This window comes from Macaca thibetana, chromosome 7 (genome assembly GCF_024542745.1).
Source record: "Macaca thibetana thibetana isolate TM-01 chromosome 7, ASM2454274v1, whole genome shotgun sequence".
Classification (NCBI taxonomy): domain Eukaryota; kingdom Metazoa; phylum Chordata; class Mammalia; order Primates; family Cercopithecidae; genus Macaca; species Macaca thibetana.
In genome coordinates, this window is record NC_065584.1 from 106,982,364 (window position 1) to 107,009,518 (window position 27,155).

General features: G+C 39.5%; 2 protein-coding genes across 2 annotated transcripts in view; one reads left to right on the forward strand and one right to left on the reverse strand.

Moving 5' to 3' along the window:
- HDGFL3 (HDGF like 3) overlaps window positions 1–27,155 on the reverse strand; it is an 81,235-nt gene that overhangs the window by 27,113 nt on the left and 26,967 nt on the right. The window contains exon 2 of the mRNA XM_050796210.1: window positions 125–201. Coding sequence (XP_050652167.1) covers window positions 125–201 — 77 coding nt within the window. The remainder of the gene's footprint in view (window positions 1–124; window positions 202–27,155) is intronic.
- The window catches only part of SH3GL3 (SH3 domain containing GRB2 like 3, endophilin A3), a 447,963-nt gene continuing 440,551 nt past the window's right edge, over window positions 19,744–27,155 (forward strand). The window contains exon 1 of the mRNA XM_050796192.1: window positions 19,744–19,747. The gene's annotated coding sequence lies outside the window, so the exon portion shown is untranslated. The remainder of the gene's footprint in view (window positions 19,748–27,155) is intronic.

Consider the following 27,155-nt stretch of genomic DNA (forward strand, 5'->3'; position numbering starts at 1 on the left):
TTTGGTAATTTTATATAATTGATTATAATGATTTTAACAAGATGTAAGATGTCAGAGATCATCCATAACAATGTAGCATAGCAGAGTCAAGTTAGAGCTGTTGGAACTATTTTTGCTAACTTACGTTTCATGGGTGCCAAAAAAGAAGATAGGATACTTGTTTGCTGGAGGCTTCACAGCTCCCTCTGGGAGTTCATCAATCTATGAAAGACAAATTTAGTTACTGAGTGAGTGGTTACCATAAATACAATGTGAGCATTGTTCTGATAATTTACTGCTAATTTCAAAATAAAATCAATCAAAACTCAAATAGTTTTTCAGAACTTTAGAAAATGATTCTAAAGTTCCTATTTGGCCCACCACATGGAAGTCAACTCTAGGAATGGATTGCAACCATTATAATAATTTACAAGCAGGAACGAAAACTACTCATTTCCTTTGACTCAACAGAATCACTCCGGGGAATCTGTCCTAGTGAAAAACTAGAGTAACAACAACAACAAAAAGAACATCAAAAGATGTACTTCTTTTGAGTAATGGTGAATACATATACATCCCTAGAAACATAAATAATGCATAACAGAATTATAAAAATTTAACTTGACTAACTATTATGCAGTCATTAAAAGACATCATCTCTTGCCTGGACTACAAGTCTCTCCTCCCACCCATTTAAAGTGGAATTCCCTTTGAAAATGCACATCTGATTATGTCACTTCCTTACTTCAAATCTGTCTATAGCTTCTCATTGCTTACAGCATTCCTGGCTGTACATCTGACTTACTTATGGAGCTTTAAAAAAATAAAGATACGGCCAGGCGTGGTGGCTCATGCCTGTAATCCCAGCACTTTGGGGGACTGAGGTAGGCGGATCACGAGGTCAGGAGATCGAGACCATTCTGGCTAACACAGCGAAACCCCATCTCTACTAAAAATACAAAAAATTAGCCAGGCGTGGTGGCGAATGCCTGTAGTCCCAGCTACTTGAAAGGCTGAGACAGGAGAATGGTGTGAACCCGGGAGGTGGAGCTTGCAGTGAGCCAAGATCGTGCCACTGCACTCCAGCCTGGGCAACAGAGTGAGACTCCATCTCAATAAATAAATAAATAAATAAATAAATAAATAAATAAAGATATTTCAGCCCTTCCTCAGATATACCAATTCTTATTTATAGCTGAGGTTGAGAATCTCTGATAGGATAAAGTCAAAATTCCTCAGAATAGTATATAATTACACATACATTATTCCTTAGAATGTTTCAAGAAACAGTTTTGATCAGTCTAAACTCCTGTCACTTTTCTCTCCTCATGCCATGATTCGGCAGTGTGAAACTGCATGGAGTTGTTTATAAGCATGCTATTTTCTTTCATGTAGCCTTCTCTGATGGTTGAACTTCTCATCTTTCAGACATATAATGTTCAATTACAAAAGTGAGTATTTACAAGAAGAAAATAAACCACAAAAAAACTGCCAGAACTTTTCTTCTGAGATGTCATCAGGCAAGTTCCCAGAAATGCTTTCTGGTTTATACCCCAGCTTCCCCTCTCTACCTCAATCATGACAACTCCCAGCATTCACAGGCATCTAGCAACTGGGGAACCCTGAAATTTAAGTTTCATTAGCTTCATGGTAAATCTATCTCTGCATGTCACTCTCTCGAAGCAGGATCTATGTGCAAGTCCTGGGTACAACTCTGTCACTTATTGGCTGTGTGATTTTGGGCCAGTCACTCAACTGCAGTTTCTTTATATCTTCACATGTAACTACTGCCACTCATCATATAGGGTTGCTGTGAGCAAATGAATGGTGGTTTAGAATCTCTAGCACATACTAGCTGCTTAATAAATGACAGGTAGTTGTTAACTGTTAATATTAGCTATCAGAGCCCCTAGAGAAAGAACAGCTCTCCCCATGTGGCTTACAAAACCCTCCACTGCCCGCCTCTAATCGACTGACTTCTCTGACTTTCCCCCATTGTTCCTGTCTGCCCTGTGAAGCCACATGACATGTCTGTGTGCAGACACATTTTAAAAGTCACTTCTTTTGGGAAGCCTTATCACACTGCCCATTGTGGAACTTACTGTTTCACTGCCGTAACTGCTGAATTCTGTATATGCTTCTATTGTTGAACTTTTTACCTAGTGCTACTCTATTTCCAATTTATTCTTCTTTACTAGACTATGAAATTCTTGAATGTGGGAGCCATGTCTTATTAAAAAGTCTGTCCCTACTATGTAGCACAATATCTGGCACATAGTGATTTTTAATCTTTGTTTTCACAATGATAAAAGTTGCTCTAGGTGAGTCAGTGCGTGAGTAGTGAGAAGATGTGAATGCCTAGAACATTACTGTATACCACTGTAGACTTATAAGCACCGTAGACTTATGCTAAATTTATAAAAATAATTTTTCTTTCTTGAATAAATAATTAACCTTAGCTTACTGATTTTTTTTAATAATACTATACACACACACACACACACACACACACGCTTGGTGACTTGGAAGTGATCTGTGTGTGCCATTGCTGGGTGCCCTACCCTGCTCCCCTGAGATCTTGGTGCAGTGGGCCTCTCTGCTCAGGCAGATCTCTAGGCAATCAGAGTACCAGCTTGCCTGGATCACCAGCCTGAGTCACTCTACCCCTCCTGTGCAGAGATTTTGGTGTAGGATGGCCTTCTCTACTCCACACCCAGGCAGATCTCCAGGTATCTGGAGCACCCACTCACCTGGATTAGCAGTCTGACCCAACCTACCATTCCTGAGCAGAGATCCTGGTGCAGGGAGGGCCTCTCTGTTCCATGCTCAGGCAGATCTCCAGGCACTTGAAGCACCAGCTTGCCTGAATCGGCAGCCTGAGTTGCTCCATCCCTCCTGTGCAGAGACTGTGGTGCAGGGGGCCCTCTCTGTTTCATACCCAGGCAGATCTCCAGGCATCTGGAACACCCATTCCCCTGGATTAGGCATTTAGGCCACCCTCAATTCCTGGGCAGAGAACTTGGGGCTGAGGAGGCTTCCCAGCTCCATGCCTAGGTATACCTCTGGGTGCTTGGTGGCTGCCCACTGGATTCTCCCTCTGTACTGGTGCTTGTGCCTGCCATTAGGGGACCTACCTGGTCCAGCCCCCCCCTTCATGACCCTCCCACAGTGGTCTGAGGGAGCTCAGACCATTGTGCATTCCACAACTCAGTCCACTGCCTGAGGCAACAGAGAGCTTCCACCAGCAAACAAGGATCAAGTATATACCCAGCCATGTTGACTGCAGCCGGCTCTTATAAGTGCCATCTACAGGCTTGTAAGTCAAACTGCATAGCTCAATGTAAAACCCACCAAAAGAAGTGCATAGGGCTATAAAAGCAAAGCCAAAAAACCCTACCCAGCATACTCTACAGTCATACTCCTTAGAGAGGGGATAAAATGGAAAGGGAAAGAAAATAATAACATCATCGACAAAGAAAGAAAAAGAAAAAAATCCTACCCACACGAAAATAATTACAAAAACTAGAAGTGCCAGCATCTCCAGATGAGAAAGAACGAGTGCAAGAATTCTAGCACCATGAGAACAAGTTGAATGTAATGATACTACCAAAGGACAAAGGTCCCTAACCAAAATGGAAACTTAGGAATGACAGAAAAAGAATTCAAAGCATGGATTGTAAAGAAACTAAATGAGATCCAAGACAAGGTTGAAAATAACATAAAGAAACTTCTAAAACAATCCAGGAAATGAAAAAAGAGATAAATAACTTAGAAATCAGAGCTTCTGGAATTAAAACAAAAAGAATTTCAAAATACAATTGAAAGCTTTAGAAACAGACTGACCAGAGCTGGGCACGGTGACTCAGGCTTGTAATCCCAGCACTTTAGGAGGCCAAAGCGGGCAGATCACGAGGTCAGGAGATCGAAACCATTCTGGCTAACACAGTAAAACCACGTCTCTACTAAAAATACAAAAAATTAGCCAGGCGTGGTAGTGGGCACCTGTAGTCCCAGCTACTCGGGAAGCTGAGGCAGGAGAATGGCATGAACTTGGGAGGCAGAGCTTACAGTGAGCTGAGATCGCGCCACTGCACTACAGCCTGGATGACAGAGCAAGAATCCGTCTCAAAAAAAAAAAAAAAAAAAGAAAAAAAGAAATAGACTGACCAAGCAGACCAAAGAATTTCAGAGCTTTGAAGACTGGTCTTTTGAACTAGCCCAGGCAGACAAAAATAAAGAAAAAATAATTATAAAAAATGAACAGTCTTTGAGAAATACGGAATTATATAAAATGACTAAACCCATGAATTACTGACACTCCTAAGAGAGAATAAGAAAAAGGAAACAACCAGGAAAATATATTTGAGGAAATAATTCAATAAAATTTCCCAAATATTAGTAAAGAAGTAGACATGCAGATGCAAGAAATCCAGAGAACACTGGTGAAATACTATACAAAACGAACATCACCAAGGCAGATAGTCATTAAACTGTCCAACGTCAACTCAAAGGAAAAACATTGAAGGCAGCTAGAGAAAAAGGGCAGATTATGTAAAAAGGAAACCCCATCAGGCTAACAGCAGATGTCTCAGCAGAAACCTTAGAAGCCAGGAGAGACTGGTGGCCTATTTCCAGCATTCTAAAAAGAAAATAAATTCCAAACAAGAATTTCATATCCTCCCAAACTAAATTTCATGAGCAGAAATAAAGGAGAAAGAAAATATTTTCCAGAGGCCGGGCGCGGTGGCTCACGCCTGTAAACCCAGCACTTTGGGAGGCCGAGGCGGGCGGATTACAAGGTCAGGAGATCGAGACCATCCTGGCTAACACGGTGAAGCTCCATCTCTACTAAAAATACAAAAAATTATCTGGGTGCAGTGGCGGGCGCCTGTAGTCCCAGCTACTCGAGAGGCTGAGGCAGGAGAACAGCGTGAACCCGGGAGGCGGAGCTCGCAGTGAGTGGAGATCGCGCCACTGCACTCCAGCCTGGGCGACAGAGTGAGACTCCATGTCCAAAAAAAAAAAAAATATATATATATATATATATATTCCAGACAAACAAGTGCTAAAGGAATTCGTTACTACTAGAGCAGTCTTAGAAGAGATCCTTAAGGAAGTTCTAAACATGGAAACAAAATAATACCTGTTACCAGAAAAACACACTTGGGTACATAGCCTGCAGACCCTATAAAGAAACCACACAATAGAAAGTACAAAACAACTATATTAGTCTGTTCCCACATTGCTATAAAGAACCACCCGAGACAGGGTAATTTATAAAGAAACGTGGTTTAACTAGCTCATGGTTCTGCAGGCTGTACAGCAAGCATGGCTGCAGGGGGCTTACAATGCCTCAGGAAACTTACGATCATGGTGGAAGGTGAAGAGGAAGGAGGCACATCTTACATGTTCAGAGCAGGAGCAAGAGAGAAAAGGGGGAAGGTGCTACACACTTTTAAAGATCTCATGAGAACTCACTCACTATCACAAGAACAGCAAAGAGGAAATCTAATCCCATGATCCAATCATCTCCCACCAGGCCCCTCCTCCAACACTGGGATTATGACATGACATGAGATATGGGCAGGGACACAAATCAAACCATATCAGCAACGAACAACTTCATGATATAATCAAAACCTTGCATATCAAGATTAACAATGAATGTAAATGGTCTAAATGCCCCTCTTAAAAGGCACAGAGTGGCAAGTTGGATAAGAAAACAAGACTTATCTGTCACCTGTCTTCAAGAGACCCATTTTAGATGTAACGACACCCATAAGCTCAAACTAAAGGTTTGGAAAAAGATCTACCATGTAAATGGAAAATATAAAAGAGCAGGAGTTGCTATACTTAGATAAAACAGACTTTACATCAACAACAGTAAAAAAAAAAAAAGGACAAAGAAGTCCAAGTGTGATGGCTCACGCCTGTAATCTCAACACTTTGGCAGGCCGAGGCAGAGGGATCACCTGAGGTCAGGAGTTTGAGACCAGCCTGGCCAACATGGTGAAACCCTGTCTCTACTAAAAATACAAAACAATTAGCTGGCGTGGTGGCGGACACCTCTAATCCCAGCTATCTGGGAGGCTGAGGCAGGAGAACTGCTTGAGCCCAGGAGGCAGAGGTTGCAGTCAGCCAAGATTGCACCACTGCACCTCTAGGCCTGGGTGGCAAAGTGAGACTCCATCTCAAGAAAAAAACAAAAAAAGTCCAAAGAAGGGCAGTACATCACGAAGAGTTCAATTCAACAAGAAGGTTTAACCATTCAAAATATGTACATGCCCGACATTGGAGCACCCAGATTCGTAAAATAAGAACTTCCAGACCAATGAAAAGACAGCCACACAATCACAGTGGGAGACTTCAACACCCCACTGTCAGCATGACAGCATTAGATAGATCATCAAGGTAGAAAACTACAAAGAAATTCTGGATTTAAACTCAAAAGACAACCACAGAATATTCATTCTTCTCATCTGCACACAGAACATACTCCAAGATAGATCACATTCTTGGCCATAAAGCAAGGCTCAACAAACTAAAAAATAAAAGATAAAGAATCATACTGGCCGGGCGCAGTGGCTCAAGCCTGTAATCCCAGCACTTTGGGAGGCCAAGACGGGCAGATCACGAGGTCAGGAGATCGAGACCATCCTGGCTAACAAGGTGAAACCCTGTCTCTACTAAAAAATACAAAAAACTAGCCGGGCGAGGTGGCAGGTGCCTGTAGTCCCAGCTACTCGGGAGGCTGAGGCAGGAGAATGGCGTAAACCTGGGTGGCGGAGCTTGCAGTGAGCTGAGATCCGGCCACTGCACTCCAGCCTGGGCGACAGAGCAAGACTCTGTCTCAAAAAAAAAAATCATACCAACCATACTCTCGGGCCACAGTGGAATAAAAACAGAAATCAATACCAAGAAGATCTCTCAAAACCGCAAAATTACGTGGAAATTAAACAACTTGCTTCTGGATGACTTTTAGGTAAACAATGAAATCAAGGCAGAAATAAAATAATTCTTTGAAATAAATAAAAACTGATGTAACATACCAAAATCTCAGGGATGATGCAAAAGCAGTGTTAAGAGGAAAGTTCATAGTGCAAAACACTAACCTCAAAATACTAGAAAGATCTCAAAATAATGATCTAATACCTTCCCCAGAGGAACCAGAAAAACAAGAACAAACCAACCCCAAAGCTAAAATAAGAAAAGAAATAACAAAATCAGAGTGGAACTGAATGAAATTGGTTCCAAAAATCCATGCAAGGATCAATGAAACCAAAAGATGGTTCTTTGAAAGGATAAACAAGATCCACAGATTGTTAACAAGATTAACAAAGAAAAGAGAAGAGCCAAATAAGCACAATCAGAAGTGAATTAAGGTGACATTATAACCAATTCCACAGAAATGCAAAAGATCCTCAGACTATTATGAGCACCTCTATGTACACAAACAAGAAAATCTAGAAGAAACAGGTACATTCCTGGAAAGATTCAATCAGGAAGAAATTGAAACACTGAACAGACCAATACTGAATCCTTAAGTTGAATCAGCAATAAAAAACCTACCCCAAAAAAGTCTCAGACCAGATGGATTCACAGTCAAATTCTACCAGATGTACAAAGAACTGTACCAATTCTATTGAAACTAATCACAGAAATTGAGTAGGAATGCCTCCCCAACTCATTGTACAAAGCCAGCATCATCCTAATACCAAAACCTGGCAAAGACACAACAAAAGGAAAAAACTACAGGCCAATATCCCTGATGAAAACAGATGCAAAAATCCTCAACAAAATACTAGCAAACCGAATTCAACAGCACATCAAAAAGTTAATCCACCACGATCAAGCAGGTTTCATTTCTGGGATGCAAGGTTGGTTCAACATATAGAAATCAATAAATGTGATTCACCACATAAACAGAACTAAAAACAAAAGCCACATGATCAAGTCAAAAGACTCAAAAAACACTTTTGATAAAATCCCTTCATGATCAAAACCCTCATGAAACTAGGTACTGAAGGAACATACCTCAAAATAAGAGCCATATATGATAAACCCACAGCCAATATCATACCAAACAGGTAAAAACTGGAAGCATGCCCCTCAAGAATTGAACAAGACAAAGATGTCCACCTTTACCACTCCTATTCAACATAGTACTGGAATGCCAGCCAGAGCAATCAGGCAAGGAAAGAAATTAAATAAGGCAAATAAGAAAAGAAGAAGTCAAAATTATCTCTCTTCACTGACAACAGAGTCTGTATCTTAAAAATCCTAGGCCAGGCTCACACCTGTAATCCCAGCACTTTGGGAGGCCGAGGCGGGAATGTAACTTGAGATCAGGAGTTAGAGACCAGTCTGGTCAACATGCTCAAACCTTGTCTCTACTAAAAATACCAAATTTAGCTGGGAGTGGTGGCACGTGCCTGTAATCCCAGCTACTTGGGAGGCTGAGACACGAGAATCGCTTGAGCCCGGGAGGCGAGGTTGCAGTGAGCCGAGATTGCACCACTGCACTCCAACCTGGGCGACAGAGCAAGAGTCCATCTCAAAACAAACAAACAAAAATCCCCAAAGACTATCAAAAGGCTCCTGGTAATTGATAAGTGACTTCAGTAAAGTTTCTGGATACAAAATCAACGTACAAAAATCAGTAGAACTTCTATATACCAATAACATTCAAGCTGAGAGCCAAATCAAGAATGCAATCCTGTTTACAACAGCTGCACAAAAAATAAAACACCTAGGAATACATCTAACCAAGGAGGTGAAAGATCTCTACAAGGAGAACTACAAACACTGCTAAAAGAAATCACAGATGACACAAACAAATGGAAAAATATTCCATGTTTCTGCACTGGAATAATCAATATTGTTCAAATGGCCAGACTGCCCAAAGCAATCTAAAGATTCAATGCTGATCCTATCAAACTACCAAGAAAAAACTACTCTAAAATTCATATGGAACCAAAAAAGGCACAGCAATCCTCAGCAAAAAGAACAAAGCTGCGGGCATCTCATTACCTGACTTCAAACTATACTATAAGGCCACATTAACCAAAACATCATGGTACTGGTACAAAAACAGACACATGGACCAATAGAATAGAAAAGAGAACCCAGAAATAAAGCCATATGCCTACAGCCATCTGATCTTTGACAAAGTGGACAAAAATAAGCAATGGAGAAAGAACTCCCTATCTGATACGTGGTGCTGGGATAGCTGGCTAGCCAAATGCAGAAGAATGAAACTGGACCTGTAACTTTCACCATATAAAAAAACCTAACTCAAGATGAATTAAAGTTCTAAATGTAAGATCTCAAACTATAAGAATCCTAGAAGGAAACCTAAGAAACACCATTTCGGACACAGGCCTTGGGAAATAATTTATGACTAAGTCCTTAAAAGCAATTGCAGTACAAACAAAAATTGACCAGTGGACCTAATTAAACTAAAGAGTTGCACAGCAAAAGAAACTATCAACAGAGAAAACGGACAACCTACAGAATGTGAGAATATATCTGCAAACTATGCATCTAACAAAGCTGTAATATCCAGAATCTATAAGGAAATTAAACAATTCAACAAGCAAAAAAACAAATAATCTCATTAAAAATGGGCAAAATACATGAAGAAACACTTCTCAAAAGAAGACTTACAAGTCAAGAAACATGAAAAAACTCAACGTCATTAATCATCATAGAAATGCAAATCAAAACCACAACGAGAAACTATCTCACACCAGTCATAATGGCTACCATTTTTTAAAAAAATTATACTTTAACTTCTAGGGTACATGTGCAGAACGTGCATGTATACGTATACATGTGCCATGTTGGTGTGCTGCACCCATTAACTTGTCATTTACATTAGGTATATCTCCTAATGCTATACCACCCCCTCCCCCCACCCCATAATGGCTACTATTAAAAAATTAAAAAGAAACGGATGCTGGTGAGGTTGTGTAGAAAACAATGTTTACACACTGTTAGTGGGACTGTACGTTAGTTTAGCCACTGTGGAAAGCAGTCTGGAGATTTCTCAAAGAACTTATGAATAGAACTACCATTTGACCCAGCAATCCCATTACTGTGTATATATCCAAAAGAAAACAAATTGTTCTACCAAAAAGACAACCTGCTCCTGCATGTTCATAGCAGCACTATTTATAATAGTAAAGATATGGAATCAACCTAGGTGCCCATCAGTGGTGGAATAAAATGTGGTACATATGCACCAAGGAATACTACATAGTCATACAAAATAACAAAATCATGTCCTCTGCAGCAACATGGATGCAGCTGGAGGCCACTATCTTAAGCAAATTAATGCAGGAACGAAAAACAAAATGCTGCATGTTCTTACTTGTAAGTGGGAGCTAAGTAATGAGTATGCATGGATGCAAAGAGAACAGTAGACACTGTGGACTCCAAAAGGGGATGGGAGGGAGGGGGACAAGGGTTGAAAAACTAACCGTTGGATCCCTGGGTAATGGGATCATTCATACCTAATACCTCAGCATAACACAATACACCCAGATAACAAACCTGCACATTTCCCTGAATCCAAAATAAAAGTTGAAAATTAAAAAAGAACACTGTATGAACATGGTGGTTTCCTCTTTTTAAATATCTCCCCTTTTCTCCTCATCCATGGCAATTTAAATTTATCACCAAAATACTAAAGTAATTCTCTCAAAGGTCACCAGTAACATTCCCCTTCCCAAGAGGGAATCGCTTGAACCCAAGAGGCAGAGGTTGCAGTGAGCTGAGATTGCACCACTGCGCTCCAGCCTGGGTGACAGAGTAACAGACTCCATCTCAAAAAAAAAGAAAATAAACTATATTTACTCTTCATCAAGCGGGAAAGGATCTTGCCCTCTCTATGGCTCTGCGATGGCTTGAAGGGCTTCCTTCCAAATTTCAGGTGTTGTTAATGTAATAGTATTAAGAGGTAGGACTTTTCAGAGGTGATTAGGCCTTGAGGGCTCCTCTGTCATGAATGAAATTCAATGCTTATAAATAAAGGGGCTGGACCAAGACAGACAGAAGTTGGTTCTCTCTTGCCCTTTTGCCTTTGGCCATGTAACGATACACAAAGAAGGCCCTCACAAGATGCCAGTGCCTTCCTCTTGGACTTCTCAGCCTCCAGCACTGTGAAGAAATAAATTTCACAATTCATCCTTGAACAACAGGGATTGGGGCACTGACCTCCTGCACAGCTGAAAATCATATGTAACTTTTTACTCCCCTAAAACTTAATTACTAATACCCTATGAAGCCTTACCAATAACATAAACAGTATATTAACACATATTTTATATATGTATTATATATTATTACAGTAAAGTAAGCTAGAGAATAAATGTTACTAAGAAAATCACAGGCCAGGTGTGGTGGCTCACGCCTGTAATCCCAGCACTTTGGGAGGCCGAGGTGGGTGGACCACCTGAGGTCAGGAGCTCAACAACAGCCCGGCCAACATGGTGAAACTCTGTCTCTACTAAAAATACAAAAACTCATGCCTGTAATCCCAGCTACTCAGAAGGCTGAGGCAGGAGAATCGCTTGAACCCAAGAGGCAGAGGTTGCAGTGAGCTGAGATTGCACCACTGCGCTCCAGCCTGGGTGACAGAGTAACAGACTCCATCTCAAAAAAAAAAGAAAATAAACTATATTTACTCTTCATCAATTGGGAAAGGATCATCATAAAGGTATTCATCTTTGTAGTCTTCACAATGAGTAGACTGAGGAGGAGGAGTAAAAGAAGGGGTTGTCTTGCTGTCTCAGGAGTGGCAGAGGTGGAAGAAAATTCACGAAGTGGACCCACTAACTTCAATCCCATGTTGTTCAAGAGTCAACTGTATTGTTTCATATATTTTGTCGTGGCAAAACGAAACAGCCTAAAACAAACCCTTATCATTCTGGACAACTTTCTCCTCTCTTGGTTTCCATAGTACTACAGATGGTTTCTGACTTCCAATGGTTTGACTTAAAATTTTTCAACTTTATAATGTTGCTAAATTCATACACATTTAGTAGAAACCATACTTCAAATACCCTTACGACCATTCTATTTCTTGCTTTCAGCACAGTATTCAATTTTTTTTTTTTTTTTTTGAGACGGAGTCTCGCTCTGTCGCCCAGGCTGGAGTGCCGTGGCCAGATCTCAGCTCACTGCAAGCTCCGCCTCCCGGGTTTACGCCGTTCTCCTGCCTCAGCCTCCCGAGCAGCTGGGACCACAGGCGCCCGCCACCACGCCCGGCTAGTTTTTTGTATTTTTTTTTCAGTAGAGACGGGGTTTCACCATGTTAGCCAGGATGGTCTCGATCTCCTGACCTCGTGATCCACCCGTCTCGGCCTCCCAAAGTGCTAAGATTACAGGCTTGAGCCACCGCGCCCGGCCTCAATAAATTACATGAGATACTCAACACTGTTACAGGCTTTGTGTTAGACAATTTTGCCCAGCTGTAGGCTAATGTAAGTGTTCTCAGCACATTTAAGGCAGGCTAGGCTAAGCTAAGAAGTTTGGTAGTTTAGATGTATTAAAAGCATTTTTGACTTAAAATATTTTCAGCTTAAGATGGGTTTATCAGGACATAATCCCTTGTAAGTTGAGGAACATCTGTACTCTTGTCTGGTTCTCTTATTTTCTAACTACTTTTACCAATGTTTCTCTGGTTTTTCTCCTTCTAAATCTAGTGATTTTGGATGTTTCTCTAGGTTTCATTTCCAGGATCTCATCTACTCTGAAATTATGTTCTCTTTCCAAGAAACCCCATTTACTTAAATGATTTTAACTTTGCCATTATTTTTATGGACTCCCAAATCTACCTCTAGCCTCAAATTTTCCTTTGAACTCTAGGGATGAAATGAGAAACATCTACAAACCATCTCCTTTACACTTACAGTTTAAGCAGTAAGAAAAAGGCTCTGGTATCCATCCTCTTGAAGTCTGCAGGCCTTCTTAAGTAACATACGGCAACAGCCTGAGGATTACTGTACCATCCCAAATTCATCTTTGAACCGAATGAACCATCTGTCACAGAGCAAAGATGCTCTGGTGTACTAAGAAAAGATGGACTTTGAGTCTAGAAACTTATTATTAAAGTAAGCCTCCTTTTGATTTAAATTGTGATACCGAAGGTATCACTCAATCTCTTGGGGCCTTGAGTTTCAAATCTGTAAAATTAGATGGCTGGATCAGGTAACCTCTAGATTTCCTTCAAGTCCTGAAATTCCATGGCTTGGCTACAACTGAATTAATTTCATCTGAATCTGTTTTTCTTCCTACTTTAATTATTGTCATGCTCTGATCTTCTGAGTATTTTCTCGAGTTCCACATTCAGCTGTTCCCTGAATCCTGTCAATTTAACTCCTGAAATGTCTCTCAAAGTGAGCACCATTCCCATTACTAAATTTAGTTCTCTATCAAGTTATCTTTTGGCAAGGCTATTGTAACAGTTTTTCAAACTGTCTCCTTGTTCCCAGGATTTCCCATTACCTACTATAAAACTTCTGTAAAAACCTTGTATGTGTTACATTGAGTACCACCCTAAAAAAAAAACAACTCAAAATGAATCCGAATATATATAAATTGTAGTAAAAAATCACATGACATAAAATGTATCAACCATTTTTAAATGTACAGTTTAGTAGTATTAAGTATATTCACATTACTGTGAAACAGATCTCCAGAAAATGATTATGTTTTAAATGGCCAAAAATAAAACGTAAATGTACATGGTTATGTGATAGGCACTGAATTACTAGTTGATACAACATTATCACATCATATACTTATTTTACTCTTGTGAGAAACAAAATGAAAGCTTTAAAATAATCTTTGAAAACTTCTTTCAAACAAAAACAACTTTTGGTTAAGCTCTTCCTCTGCTATAATGTTACGTAACTAATAATATCTACTGCAGAGGTTGCAAACTGGTGGCCCTCAAGCCATTTATGGCCTGAAAATATGTTTTGTTTGGCTCATACAGTGTTTTTAAACATTTGAATTAGTTACAAACACTTAAAAACTAGAAGGTTCACATTAAAATCCAGTTTAATGACTTCTGTGAAAAAAATATGAAAATGAAAAAATCTAGCAACATTAAGCTTGCATTCCCACATGGTAACAATTAGCTGAAGATGGTCAACCACAGTTGCCCACTTTAGACAAAGAATGTGCTCTCAAGTTTGTCACACTCTCTACCAGTCTCTCTGTAACACTGTGTCTTCTTTCCTTATTTATACGGTTTGCTTAGCCCCTTTGAGTATTTGAGTTTGTACCCCTTGGAACAAATATTGTAAAAAACAGAAGTCAGCCTTGCCATTACGCTGGTTCTCTCATGAATTTAATGTTTTGACATGCACTCACTTCATATTTTTATAAGTCTTGTTTTTAACTTTTTTGAAAATTATACTTTGACAACTTTGGAAATACACCAAGATGTTCAAGTATCTACATTTTCCTAAGTATCTACATCTTTAAGTGACTTCCTAAGTCACTTAAACTGTGCACCTCCCAGGCACAGTTTTTCTTGGCTTCTAGAGTGATTATCAAGTGGCTACAGAACTTTTATTGACTTTGTTTCTCTACTATTTCTGTTTTACTGACTTTGTATTTTTACTTTTGTTCTGATGCAACAAAACATTCATGGCTGGCCGGGCGTGGTGGCTCATGCCTGTAATCCCAGCACTTTGGAAGGCCGAGGTGAGCGGATCACGAGGTCAGGAGATCTAGACCCTCCTGGCTAACACGGTGAAACGCCGTCTCTACTAAAAAATACAAAAATCTAGCCAGGCGTGGTGGCGGGCGCCTGTAGTCCCAGCTACTCGGGAGGCTGAGGCAGGAGAAAGGTGTGAACCCAGGAGGCAGAGCTTGCAGTGAGCCGAGATCGCGCCACCGCACTCCAGCCTGGCGACAGAGCAAGACTCCATCTCAAACAAAAACAAAAGTTAAAACATTCACGGCTGAACACACAACAGCCAACACTAGAAAGATGAGACAGATTCTTAGTCATGTTTGGTTCTGATTCTGGTTCTGCAAAGACAGTAAGTTTATTCCCTATAATGGGATGATAGGGACCTAATCTCTGTTGGATGCAGCATGGCAAATAATCTGATACATTAGTCTTTTGGCCTGCAGAGGAATATGTCTTGCTTCAACAACTGGAAAGAAGAAAAGTGCTTTGAGATCTAGACTGCTATGTGTATCCTGTGTTTTCTTTCACTTGTAGATGAAGTTGCACACCTGAAGGTAAGCCTCAGTGTGACTGTACTTGAGAAAGCCTTCACCCCTCTTTGAGTTTGAAACATTGTCTTACCTCTGGAAAGAGTATTAACAAATTAGATATAAATCTCTTAAAATAAAAAAAAAGGTGTTTTTAATTGGTTTATAGACACTGGTAAGGCTTAAGAAATCTAACATAAAATGAATATAAGAATCCTCAGGAAATAAAAAACTGAATTTTGAATATTTAAAATGTGGTGGCATTTTTGTTGTTTGCTTGCTTTGCTCACTGCAGAGACACTAAGGGGATATACAGATTAGAAATTTAGGCTCTTCCCTTACAGCCTGCAAATCTGCAGCCCCATGGACTGGGGCCCAGGGGGAGGTAGCCTCATTTTCCACAGAAAACTTATTCTCAGAGTTTCATCCCTGGACCTTCACCATCAGTGTCACTGAGACTCATTAGAAATGCTTATTCTCAGTCCAAAAACAGGCTTATAACTTTGGGGAAGAATCAGTGTTTTTAGGAGCCTCCAGGTGATTTTGATGCATATTATAAGAGTTTCATCCTCTTGCTGTGAGTTCCTGTGGATAGGTTGCTTTCATTTCTTGTAATTAACATGCATATCCTCAAACTCAGCAGAATTTTTGCACTGAGACTGCAAAAATGCATCGGTGCAAGTTGGTTTCCCCAAATCTTGAAAAAAAGTAAAAAATGTCAAATTTCCTATTTTTTATTAAAGGGTAACTATATTAAATGTGGTTTCCTTTTAAGAAAAACCCCTTCTCACAAAAACTGCTAGAAGTTGTTGTTGCTGTTGTTGTTGTTTTGAGACAGAGTCTTGCTCTGTCACCCAGGCTAGTATGCAGTGGTGTGATCTCAGCTCACTGCAACCTCCGGCTCCCGGGTCCAAAGAATTCTCCCGCCTCAGCCACCTGTGTAGTTGGGATTACAGGCACATGTCACTATGCCTGGCTAATTTTTTGTATTTTTAGTAGAAATGGGGTTTCACCATATTGGCCAGGCTGGTCTTGAACTCCTGACCTCAAGTGATCATCCACCTCGGCCTCCCAAAGTGCTGGGATTACACGCGTGAGCCATTTTGCATTTTTATATAAGAATCAAAATTCAAATAATCCAAGTGAATTCTTGAACAAATCAGACTGGTTTGATAAATTTTTGGTTTAAAAACACCTATTTGTCCTTGTCTGAATTTAATTGCCATGGAGTGTGTAATATAAGCAAATGTTTTATTTTTTAAAATAAGATTTGGGTTGTTTGCCCATAAAGACACAAATAACATTTTAGAACTTCTTATATAAGGTACACTGTTAAGCTAGTATTACTTCCATTTAATGATTAATAAAAATATAAACTTGAATTACAAAATATAAACTTCGAATTCTGACACACTTTTAAAAAATTTCAACAGTAACTATGTTCTGTAGTTTGTTAAACAAAATTTCTAATATTCCTAGTTAACTTCAAGACCCTACACTAACATTAAGTCATGTTAATTAACAGATAATCTTTGCATATTTGAAGTTTTAAGATAGAAATATAAAACCATTGGTCATCTGTGTGTATCTACTTTTAATTTTTATGTTATGTAGTGGCTATTTTTGCACTTTAGGAAGATACAGAAAGGATGTGTTATATGTGTATTATGCATGTCCATGAACTTTACTGGTTTGCTGCAACAATTTCATATGACATAATTTCTCAGTTACTTAACTCTGTGAAACAGAAACTAGTTGCTTTGGTTATTACAATTAACATGAAGATTGAGACAATATTAAAACAATAGTGGTACAGAAGTACAACTGCATATGCAAGATGAAGGATATATTTTTGTTTATCAATGGGAAAAGATTAGTTTTGTTCATAAACTATCTGGGTTTCTTTCAAAATGTGCAAAAGGATAATGAAGGACAAAACCTGTATGAATACTGAAAGCTGTGAAGGTTTGGAAAAGGAAAATTTATTTGCTTTGAACTATAATAACTACAAATAACAGTCCGAAAACACACAATGAAATAGTAAATTGCTGAAGTTGGCTCAGTTTTAATGAATTTCTTCATAAGATTAAAAAGGGAAAGCTTCTGAATCTATTAATGTCAAATATTTGTTAATACAAAGCTAGAATTTTGTTTTCTGTGTTAAAATAACAAATTGGCCTTGGAGAATTCTGTCTGATCTTAAAAAGATATAGTAAGGGTTACTCTTCACCCTCTAAATAATCTAAGTAGCAGAGATGATATATTTCACTAGAATAACCTCCTGAACTTTTGTGCTGACTCTTATCATACTCTTGTTTTTAAATGAACAAAAGTTCCTCACTTCTAGCCCAGGCAACATAGGCAGACCCCATCTTTATAACAACAACAACAAAATTAGCCAGGTGTGGTGGTGCATGCCTGTGGTCCCAGATACATAGGAGGCTTTGGTTGGAGGATTGTTTGAACCCAGGAGGTCGAGGCTGCAGTGAGCCATGACTGCATTCCAGCCTGGGTGACAGAGTGAGACCCTGTCTCAAAAAATAAAAAAGTAAAACAGTAAGTTCCTCACTTCTAACAGAGCTAGGTTTCTTTGAGAAAAATTGGGTTACCATTTTCTATGTCTATTTAAAACATTATATTGTTGTTTCAATTAATTCATTATTTATTATTCTCATATGTCTATACTCCTACCTTAAATCAGTGATCAAATCTTCTCTGATAACTCTTCCAGTGTCACTGAGTTCACAATATTCATTGGGAAACAGATCAGGCTTAAGACTGTGGTGTAAGACCTAAAGCTTGATATTAGTGTTGCCTTGTTAGGAAAGCCTATTTGCAAGTTCTCCTCCCTACTCTTATCTATCTCCCATAGAAAAAGACCCCTAGCCAAAAGCCCTCCTTATCAAAGAGAACAGGCACAGTTCCTACCTACCCCCAAGTAGCAGGCTTCAGTTTCCTGCCAGCCTGTAGAATTATTCAAATAAGCCAATCACATTCTCCTGTAGGAACCAGGTGGTACCCTACCTTCTTGACACTACAAAAAATGCTTCCCACAGCCCCTGGTGGGGCATTTTGTTTTGGAGTGCAATTCCTATGTGGCCCGTGTAGCATGCAGTGTCCTATTCTCCCGAGTTGTGAGTATATGTAACTAATAAACTGTTGTCTGTCTCATCTGTCCAGTGTTGGGTGTTGTGCGTTCAGCCATCCCTATAACCATACGGTGGGAATCCCTCCTTTACTAATAAATAGGTGGTGATTAAAACACGGATAGGTACCAACATGACGATAATCTAGGAAACAGAGGCAAGGAAATTCCACATGGCTCAAACTCCTATGTGTGGTAGTTTAGTGGTTTTGTTCATTGTAGGAGTCCAGATGGTAGTTGGAGGTGAGAAGTCCTAAGAGCCAGAGGGCTAGGCAAGGATACCAAGGTTCTCCATAGGCAAAGCCTCTTCTCTCAAAAGCGCTCATGGCCTACTTCCTTAGTCCAATCAAATCTCTGCTTAAATATCATCTCATCAGAGACTTCCTTTATAACCTAACTTGAAGTAGCACCTCTTCCCCTATTATTCACTATTCCCTTATTCTGATGGATTTTTATTTTTAGCATTTCTCTAACATTCAGTATATGTTTGTCTCTTGACATTAGAGTAATCTCCATGAGGGGAAGACTTGCTTTGTTCATCACTGTAGCACTACTGCCTAAAGCAGTACCTGACAAAATGGTAGGTGCATAATATTTCTTGAATGCATGGTATTATAAGTCTAGTCTTATGGACCTGGCCAACTCTTTGTGTGTGAAGGAAAACAGAGAAAGGGATAAACTAAGTAGTGAAGCATAAGGAATGTCACTTGGGGTGTGTGTGGCAGGGGGCAGAGGGAGGTGGTGGGTGGAAATTCAAGACTACAGTTGAAACAGTAGATGCCAAACCTAGCCTCAGGAATTTGTTTCAGGATTCAGTAGTGGAAAAGGAGAAAAAAAAAGTAAGGAAGACCAAAGTGTCCTGACTGCCTCTGGATATGACGATGCCCACATTTACACATAGAGGGAATCCATAATCCCTGCTGTGGTGGGGAATAGAAAGGAGAGCTGTGGAATAACGTTCAATAACAAATTACTAAGAAATTATTATGAGGTTATAGAATAAAGGAGTCTCTCTGCATAAGAAAAGAGTATGAGAAGGGCAAGCAAACTTGTCTCTGAGCATGCCAATGAGAAGAATTTTTTGGGCTAGCTGACAAAAAATGCAGAGAAAAAGCATTTTAGCTATTGAAAAGTTTATGAGGTGTGGTAAATCACAAAAGGGGAAAAAACCCCAAACTTGTGATGTTGTTATAAAAATGGACTTGGATAAAGAGAAGTCTTCAAATCAGTCAACAAATTTACCATAGGGGCAGAAGGGGAAAGCACAGTATGAAAAAGGAAATGCATACAGGAGAAAGGGGAAAGAATTTAAAAAATATGAGTCTGTTTGGTTTAATAAACATGAAACATATCAAATTTTTTTTTTTTTTTTTTTTTGAGACGGGGTCCTACTCTGCTGCCCAGGCTGGAATGGAGTGGCACGGTCTCAGCTCACTGCAACCTCTACTCCCCAGGTTCAAGCGATTCTCCCGCTTTAACCTCCTGAGTAGCTGGGCCTACAGGTGCACACCACCATGCCTGGCTAATTTTAGTACAGACAGGGTTTTGCCATGTTGGCTAGGCTAGTCTTGAACTCCTGACCTCAAGTGATCCACCCACCTCGGCCTCCCAGAGTGCTGGGATTACAGGCATGAATCACCACGCCCGGCAATTTAATATTTGAAAAGAACACTGTTAAAAGAACTGCAATCATGATGATATGGAAACACCTTCCAAAATACTAGTTTGAAAAAATGTATGAAATATCAGGCTGAGTTATCTTCAAATATATAAAAACGACCATTTACTAGTGATAGAACAATTTTATAGCTACAGACATTTTTTTCACTCAATAAAACCTTGAAAAACATTGTCATTTTAATCTTTAACTATAAATAATTTTGAGAGGTCACAATATACTTAGAACTTAGTGCTTTTAACTAAGTTGTATATAGGGGATGTACAGGGGAGGTATGCAGGCTGTATAAAGGGGATGGGCCAGATGATTTATTGAGGTCTCTCATTAGCATGTTACATTGCTGACTCTGGAGGAAGAATATATGTGGGGCATAACTCCGTCTCATAGTATACCTGGGGAGAGGTGTGGTCTCTGACAACTGAAAAAACACAGCTCAAATAGTTAAAAGTGAGGCATTTTGATTTATGATCTTCATTTAAACCTCCAGGGTTTATCATTTTTCTTTTTTTAATTCTTGTAGTCATTTTTTTTTTGAGATGGAGTCTCACTCTGTTGCCCAGGCTGGAGTGCAGTGGTGCGATCTTGGCTTACTGCAGCCTCCGCCTCCCGGGTTCAAGTGATTCTCCTGCCTCAGCCTTCTGAGTAGCTGGGATTACAGACATGCGCCACCACGCCCAGCTAATTTTTGTATCTTTAGTAGAGACAGGGTTTCACCATGTTGGCCAGGCTGGTCTTGAACGCCTGACCCCAACTGATCTGCCTGCTTCAGTCTCCTGAAGTACTGGGATTACAGGCATAAGCCACCATGCCCGGCGCTTAGAGTCTCATTTTAAATTGAGTTGTCTGATCTGGCTTATTCTCCCAATGCTGCACCCCCCCTCCTCCACAATCCCCCCTGGTCTTCAAAGCAATTGTCCACATAGATTCTATTTTGAACAGGCATAAAATAAAACACACTTGCTTTTAAGGTTTACTTTTACTTTTGTTGAGGTAAAACTTAAATGCAGTAAAATACACTGATCTTAAATGTATATTTCATTATTTGGTAATGTGATAAATGCATATACCTATATAACCAATACCTAATCAAGTACAGAACATTTAAGTCATCTCAGACAGTTTCCCTGTACTCTCTACCAGATTATTTCCCATTTCTCACAGTCTTTTTATGGCTTTTTATGGCCAGTCTTAAATTTTAGTCATTCTTGTAGGTGTGAAGTAGTATCTTCTGTGGATATCTTTTAACAAACTAAAGTGTTACAATGCTTTATGTATTTACTCAAAATAAATGAAAGGGTGTGTCCACACAAAGATTTGTACAAGGATGTTCATAACAACTTTATTCATAATAGCCTAAATCTGGAAATAGACCAGGTGTCCTAATGAAAGTGGCCAAATCAACTATGGCATATTCATAAAATGGAATACTACTAATATATACAATAACATGAATGAATCTTTAAAACACTATGCTAAATGAAAGAAGCCTTACACAAGAGTACATATTGGATGATTCCACTTATATTAAGTTCTAGAAAAGGAAAAGCAAATCTATAGTGAAAAAAATCTGAATATGATTACCTCTGGAGATTGGAAAGGGTATTAGAGAATTTTCTGGGGTAATGGTAACATTTTATACAGGTCTCATGAAATTTAACACTTAAGATCTGTGCATTCACTGTATGTAAATTTTACCTCAAAAGTTTAAATAAATATTAAACTCTAGTTAATTATACGCATGTTGAAGTATTTAGGGATGAAGTAAATTAATGTACGCCAATTTACACTTTAAAATACACAAAAAATCAGATAGCTTGATGGATGAACAGAGATTGTTAGATGGACAGAAATGTGATAAAACAAATTTAGCAAAATGCTAACTATAGAATCTAGGTCTTGGGTGTATGGGTGTTCACCGTCATATTCAACTTTTGTGCATATTTGAGTATTTTCAAAATAATATGTTGATACAAATAGGGAAGAGAGGATGAGAGTAGTGTAACGAATTGGCTATATCCTTTTCTCTTAAAATGTAAAGTCAACAGATATCATCTAGTCAATAAATCAACATGAGACAGGAGACTATTATGCTTCATTATAAGCTGAGGTTGATTTTTAAAACCCTGTACAGGTTGAAACCACAGTAGCTACTGGGTACTATGTTTATTATCTGGGTGACAAAACAATCTGTACACCAAACCCCCATGACATGCAATTTATCCATGTAACCAACCTGCATGTGTACCCTGAATCTAAATGTTAAAAAATTTTTTAAACTGTCAAATTGCCAATTACTGGGAATGCACCAATTATACTCCAAAACATAATGTGTGAATCCCTATCTTCCTATATCTTAACTCATAACATCTTTTTATTAATTTTTTACTTAGAGGCAGGGTCTTGCTCTGTTGCCTAGGCTGCAGTAGAGTGGTGCGATTACAGCTCAGTGCAGCCGCCTCAAACTCCTGAGGTCAACGGATCCTCCTGCCTCAGCCTCCTGAGTAGCTAGAACTATAGCCACAGCAGCTTTTTTTTTTTTTTTTTTTTTTTTTTTTTTTTTTTTTTGAGACAGGGTCTCACTCTACCCAGGATGGAGTGCAGTGGCATGATCACAGCTCACTGCATCTTCAATCTCTTGGGTTCCAGCAATTCTCTCAGGCTCCAGCCTCCAGAGCAGCCAGGACTAGAGGCACATGCCACCATGCCCAGCTAATTTTTGCATTTTTTATAGAGACAGGGTTTCGTCATGTTGCCCAGGCTGGTCTCAAACTCCAGGGCTCAAATGATCCACCTGCCTCTTGGCCTCCCAAAGTGCTGGGATTACAGGTGTGAGCTCCTACGCCTGGCCTAATTTTGAAAATCTTATCTAATTTCACTATGTGAAAAATGTTTTAATTTATAATTTCTTAATTATAGATATTGAACATCTTTTCATACGTTAATAAGTTATTTGTATTGTTTTCTATAAACTGCTTTTTCACATCCAATATCCATTTTTCTACTGGGTTGTGGTCTTTTATGTGTCTGGAAAAAGCATACACATACACACACTCATATATGTATATATACACACACACACACATATATATATAGATAGATCAGCCCTTTTTCCATATGGTACAAATGTTTTTTATTTATCTTGACTTCATTTGTAAATTTTTGGTCAGCAGAAATTGTTTTGTCTGTAAAGTTATAACAGCAATTTTTCCCCTTTGTGGCTTACAGGTTTGTATCTTGCTTTAAAAAACCTTTCCTATTCCAAGATTATCAAATACTTCTCCCACATCTTTCTTAACGTCTGTGGTTTTAATAAATTCTTAAGATATAAATGTGTCTAATAATGGGTGGAGGGAAATGGGCACCCACATAAATGATTACTGGTAAATTGCCATAAACATTTAAGAAGTTGATATGACTGCATATATTATACAATTTGAAACATACATGCCACAGGGCCTAATAATTATATTTCTAGGGGAAAAATCTATCCTGCATAAAAGCATGAGTATATAAAGATAAACAAACCAAGATGTTCACTGAAGCTCTCTTGACAAAAGAAGAAACAACCCAAGGGCCATCAGTGTAGAAATGGTTAACTAAATTATGGTGCATACTATGGCATATCACACAGCCAAAATCTATATGTATTGACATGGAAAGCTAGTAATATATCAAGGACAGGCCGGGCGCAGTGCCTCAGGCCTGTAATCTCAGCACTTTGGGAGGCTGAGGCAGGTGGATCACCTGAGGTCAGGGGTTGGAGACAACGCTGTCCAACATGGTGAAACCCTGTCTCTACTAAAAATACAAAATTAGCCAGGCGTGGTGTAATCCCAGCTACTCAGGAGGCTGAGGCAGGAGAACTGCTTCAACCTGGGAGGCAGAGGTTGCAGTAAGGCAAGATCGCACCATTGCATTCTAGCCTGGGCAAAAAGGGCAAACTCCATCTCAAAATAGTAATAATCATAATAAAAAAAATCAAGGACAAGTAAAAACAGCAAACAGCAGAATAAAAAATGGTAATTCCATAAAACCGTGTATGTATATATGGATGTTTATACAAGCATAGAAAAACAGGAAGGGTACACACCAGATTATTAATACCAGTTACCACAGTGGAGATAAATGGTAGTGTTATAAAACTACATTTTCTTCTGAAATTAAAAATAAAAATAAAAATCATTAAAAAGAAACCAATAATATATATACATAAGGCTTGCCCCCGAAAAAGTGTCATTCAAAAACAATAATTGTAGAGTGAAATTCTTGTTAAATAATTGGACAATTAAATTTATTGTGCACTGCTGTCTACAACTTCTCCTTTAAACAGGCCCTCAAAAAACTGAACCAATGAGAACCTTGTCTGATTGAATATAAAGAGCACCTTGGCTGGGCATGGTGGCTCACGCCTGTAATCCCAGCACTTCGGGAGGCCAAGACAGGCGGATCACTAGAGGTCAGGAGTTTGAGAACAGCCTGGCCAACATGGTGAAACCTCATCTCCACTAAGAATACAAAAATCAGCTGGTCATGGTGGCATGCACCTATAACCAGAGGTTGAGACAGGAGAATTGCCTGAACCCAGGAGGCGGAGGTTGCAGTCAGGAGAGATCGCGCCAGTGCACTCCAGCTTGGGTGACATAGTGAGACTCCATCTCAAAAAAAAAAAAAAAAGTACCCTTTCCCACTGCAAAGGGAGTTCAGTAGGGGTTTCCAGTTCTAAACTTGGTTTAAATTTCTAGGAACCTTTATTTGCAGAACTTTAACCTTACCTTTGCCATCTCTCCAATAATGACTCTTAGCTGGCCCTCCTCCAGCAAAATTTCCCTAGTTGTATGCAAGATTTTATATATTTCATTTTAATGGGAAAAGAATTCACTGCTTTACTCAGATCTTCCAAGCCTTGCCTCTCCCACCAAAAAATTTAAAGAAAGATAATCATGTACAGAAAGCTAAATTCAGATACATGTAAATCCAGTTCATAACAGTTGTGCCAATTTGGGCACATCTTTTATTTTTGGTGTCAATTTCAGAGAGCTTTAAGTTGTTAACACAAAAATGATATGCAATATCAACTTTTTTACCCTTGAATTCTGTTTTCTCTTACATAAATACTTTTTGTTTTATTCAACTCTTTGTTTTATTCAAGACTGATAAATAGGGCTTTCCAATGTGGAGGTAATTTTTGCCTTCTACTATCTGTGTTAAGTCAGTGTTTTATAAGCAACATATTGTTGGATTTTATTTATCAGTCCAAATGGAATCCATTTATGCTTGTACTATGATGTCTTTTTATGCTTGTTTTTTCTCTTCATGTTTATTCTATGAATAAGGTATTCAGACACCTCATTCTTAATTCTATAATTAGATATTTCAAGAACACTATTATAACAACCTATACAATATAATCAATATTAATATAATTACTATTATAAAATATTTTATCTATTCCAATCTGAAATAAGGTACTCAGTGCTTTCCTCTCTTCCCTTCCCTTTCCCATTCTTTATGAATCTTTCCTCCATCTTCTCTACTAGGTTCCACTGTTTTGTGTAATAAATTAGGTAGTGCTGTAATCACTTTTTTTTTTTTTTTTGAGATGGAGTCTCGCTCTGTCACCCAGGCTGGAGTGCAGCGTCACCGGCTCACTGCAAGCTCGGTCTCCCGGGTTCACGCCATTCTCCTGCCTCAGCTTCCTGAGTAGCTGGGACTACAGGCGCCTGCCACCATGCCTGGCTAATTTTTTGTATTTTTAGTAGAGATGGGGTTTCACCGTGTTAGCCAGGATGGTCTTGATCTCCTGACCTCGTGATCCGCCCGCCTCAGCCTCCCAAAGTGCTGGGATTACAGGCGTGAGCCACCGTGCCCGGCCTGTAATCACTTTTATTGCTACAGTAACTTCAGGAGACTACCCAGGACAGATGTCTTCAAAAAAAGAGCAGGAAGAAAGCAAATGGCAGATGAAATGGGATGTCAATTTGGAACTACTCGAGCATCAGTTGCAGGGGAAAATCCAAGACAACAGATAATACATTTCCAATAAGAGGTGGGTAACCATTGCCAGACTTGCAAAGAATGTGGTCAAGACCCTTGTAAACTTTCACTCTCACACAACAACAACAAAGGGTTTCGGAGAAGGTAAGAGGAGAGTTGGAGGTTATTAGGAAATAATTTCTGGAAAAAGCTATGTGTACGCTGTGGGTCTCAGCACCCTTTTTAAAATTTTTTTTTGAGACAGAGTCTCACTCTGTCGCCCAGGCTGGAGTGCAGTGGCACGATCTCGGCTCACTGCAACCTCTGCCTCCCGGGTTCAAACAATTCTCCTGCCTCAGCCTCCTAAGTAGCTGGGATTATAGGCGCCCACCACCATGCCCAGCTGATTTTTGTATTTTTAGTAGAAACAGGGTTTCACCATGTTGGTCAGGCTGGTCTCAAACTCCTAACCTCAGGCAATCTGCCCGCCTCAGCCTCCAAAAGTGCGCCTGGCCTAGAAGCTTTAAGAAAACTGCTTGGAGAGCTTAAGATAAGTCTTCAAGAGCCTAGAAGTCATAGAATGCTGGTGTTTGACTCAAGCCCAAGAAATCTTAAGAGCACAGAACTTTCTGGTTAGTTGGTCTGATGGCAGAGTGAAATGGGTGACTGCACTGGGATTGGCCTGCACTTTGAGAGTTTCTTGTGGTAAAGAATGTAAGTTTTTCACAGACCATCAGCTAGAGACAGTGTGAAGTTATCTTAAATCCTGTCGAAGAGGCCACCTGGAGGTGAGGGGACCATAGCAGAAAAAATACCATGAGATGTCCTGGGAAGAGGGAGTTATAAGTGACCACTTCAAGAGAGATGCATTTGCCTGTATTGAGAAGTGAAGATGAGATAATCCCAGGAACACTGGCGATGGAGGTGGCAGGTTGTTTCTAAAATGGCTCCCAGTGATCCTCACTCTTGATATTCATGTCCTTCCATAAAATCCCCTCTCCCTGAGTATGCGCTGGATCTAGTTACTTACTTATAATGAATGGAACGTGGCAAAGGGGATTGGATGCCACTTCTAAGATTAGGTTACAAAAACTATAACTTCTATCTTGCTGACTCTTGCTCTCTTGCTTGTCTGCTCTGAGG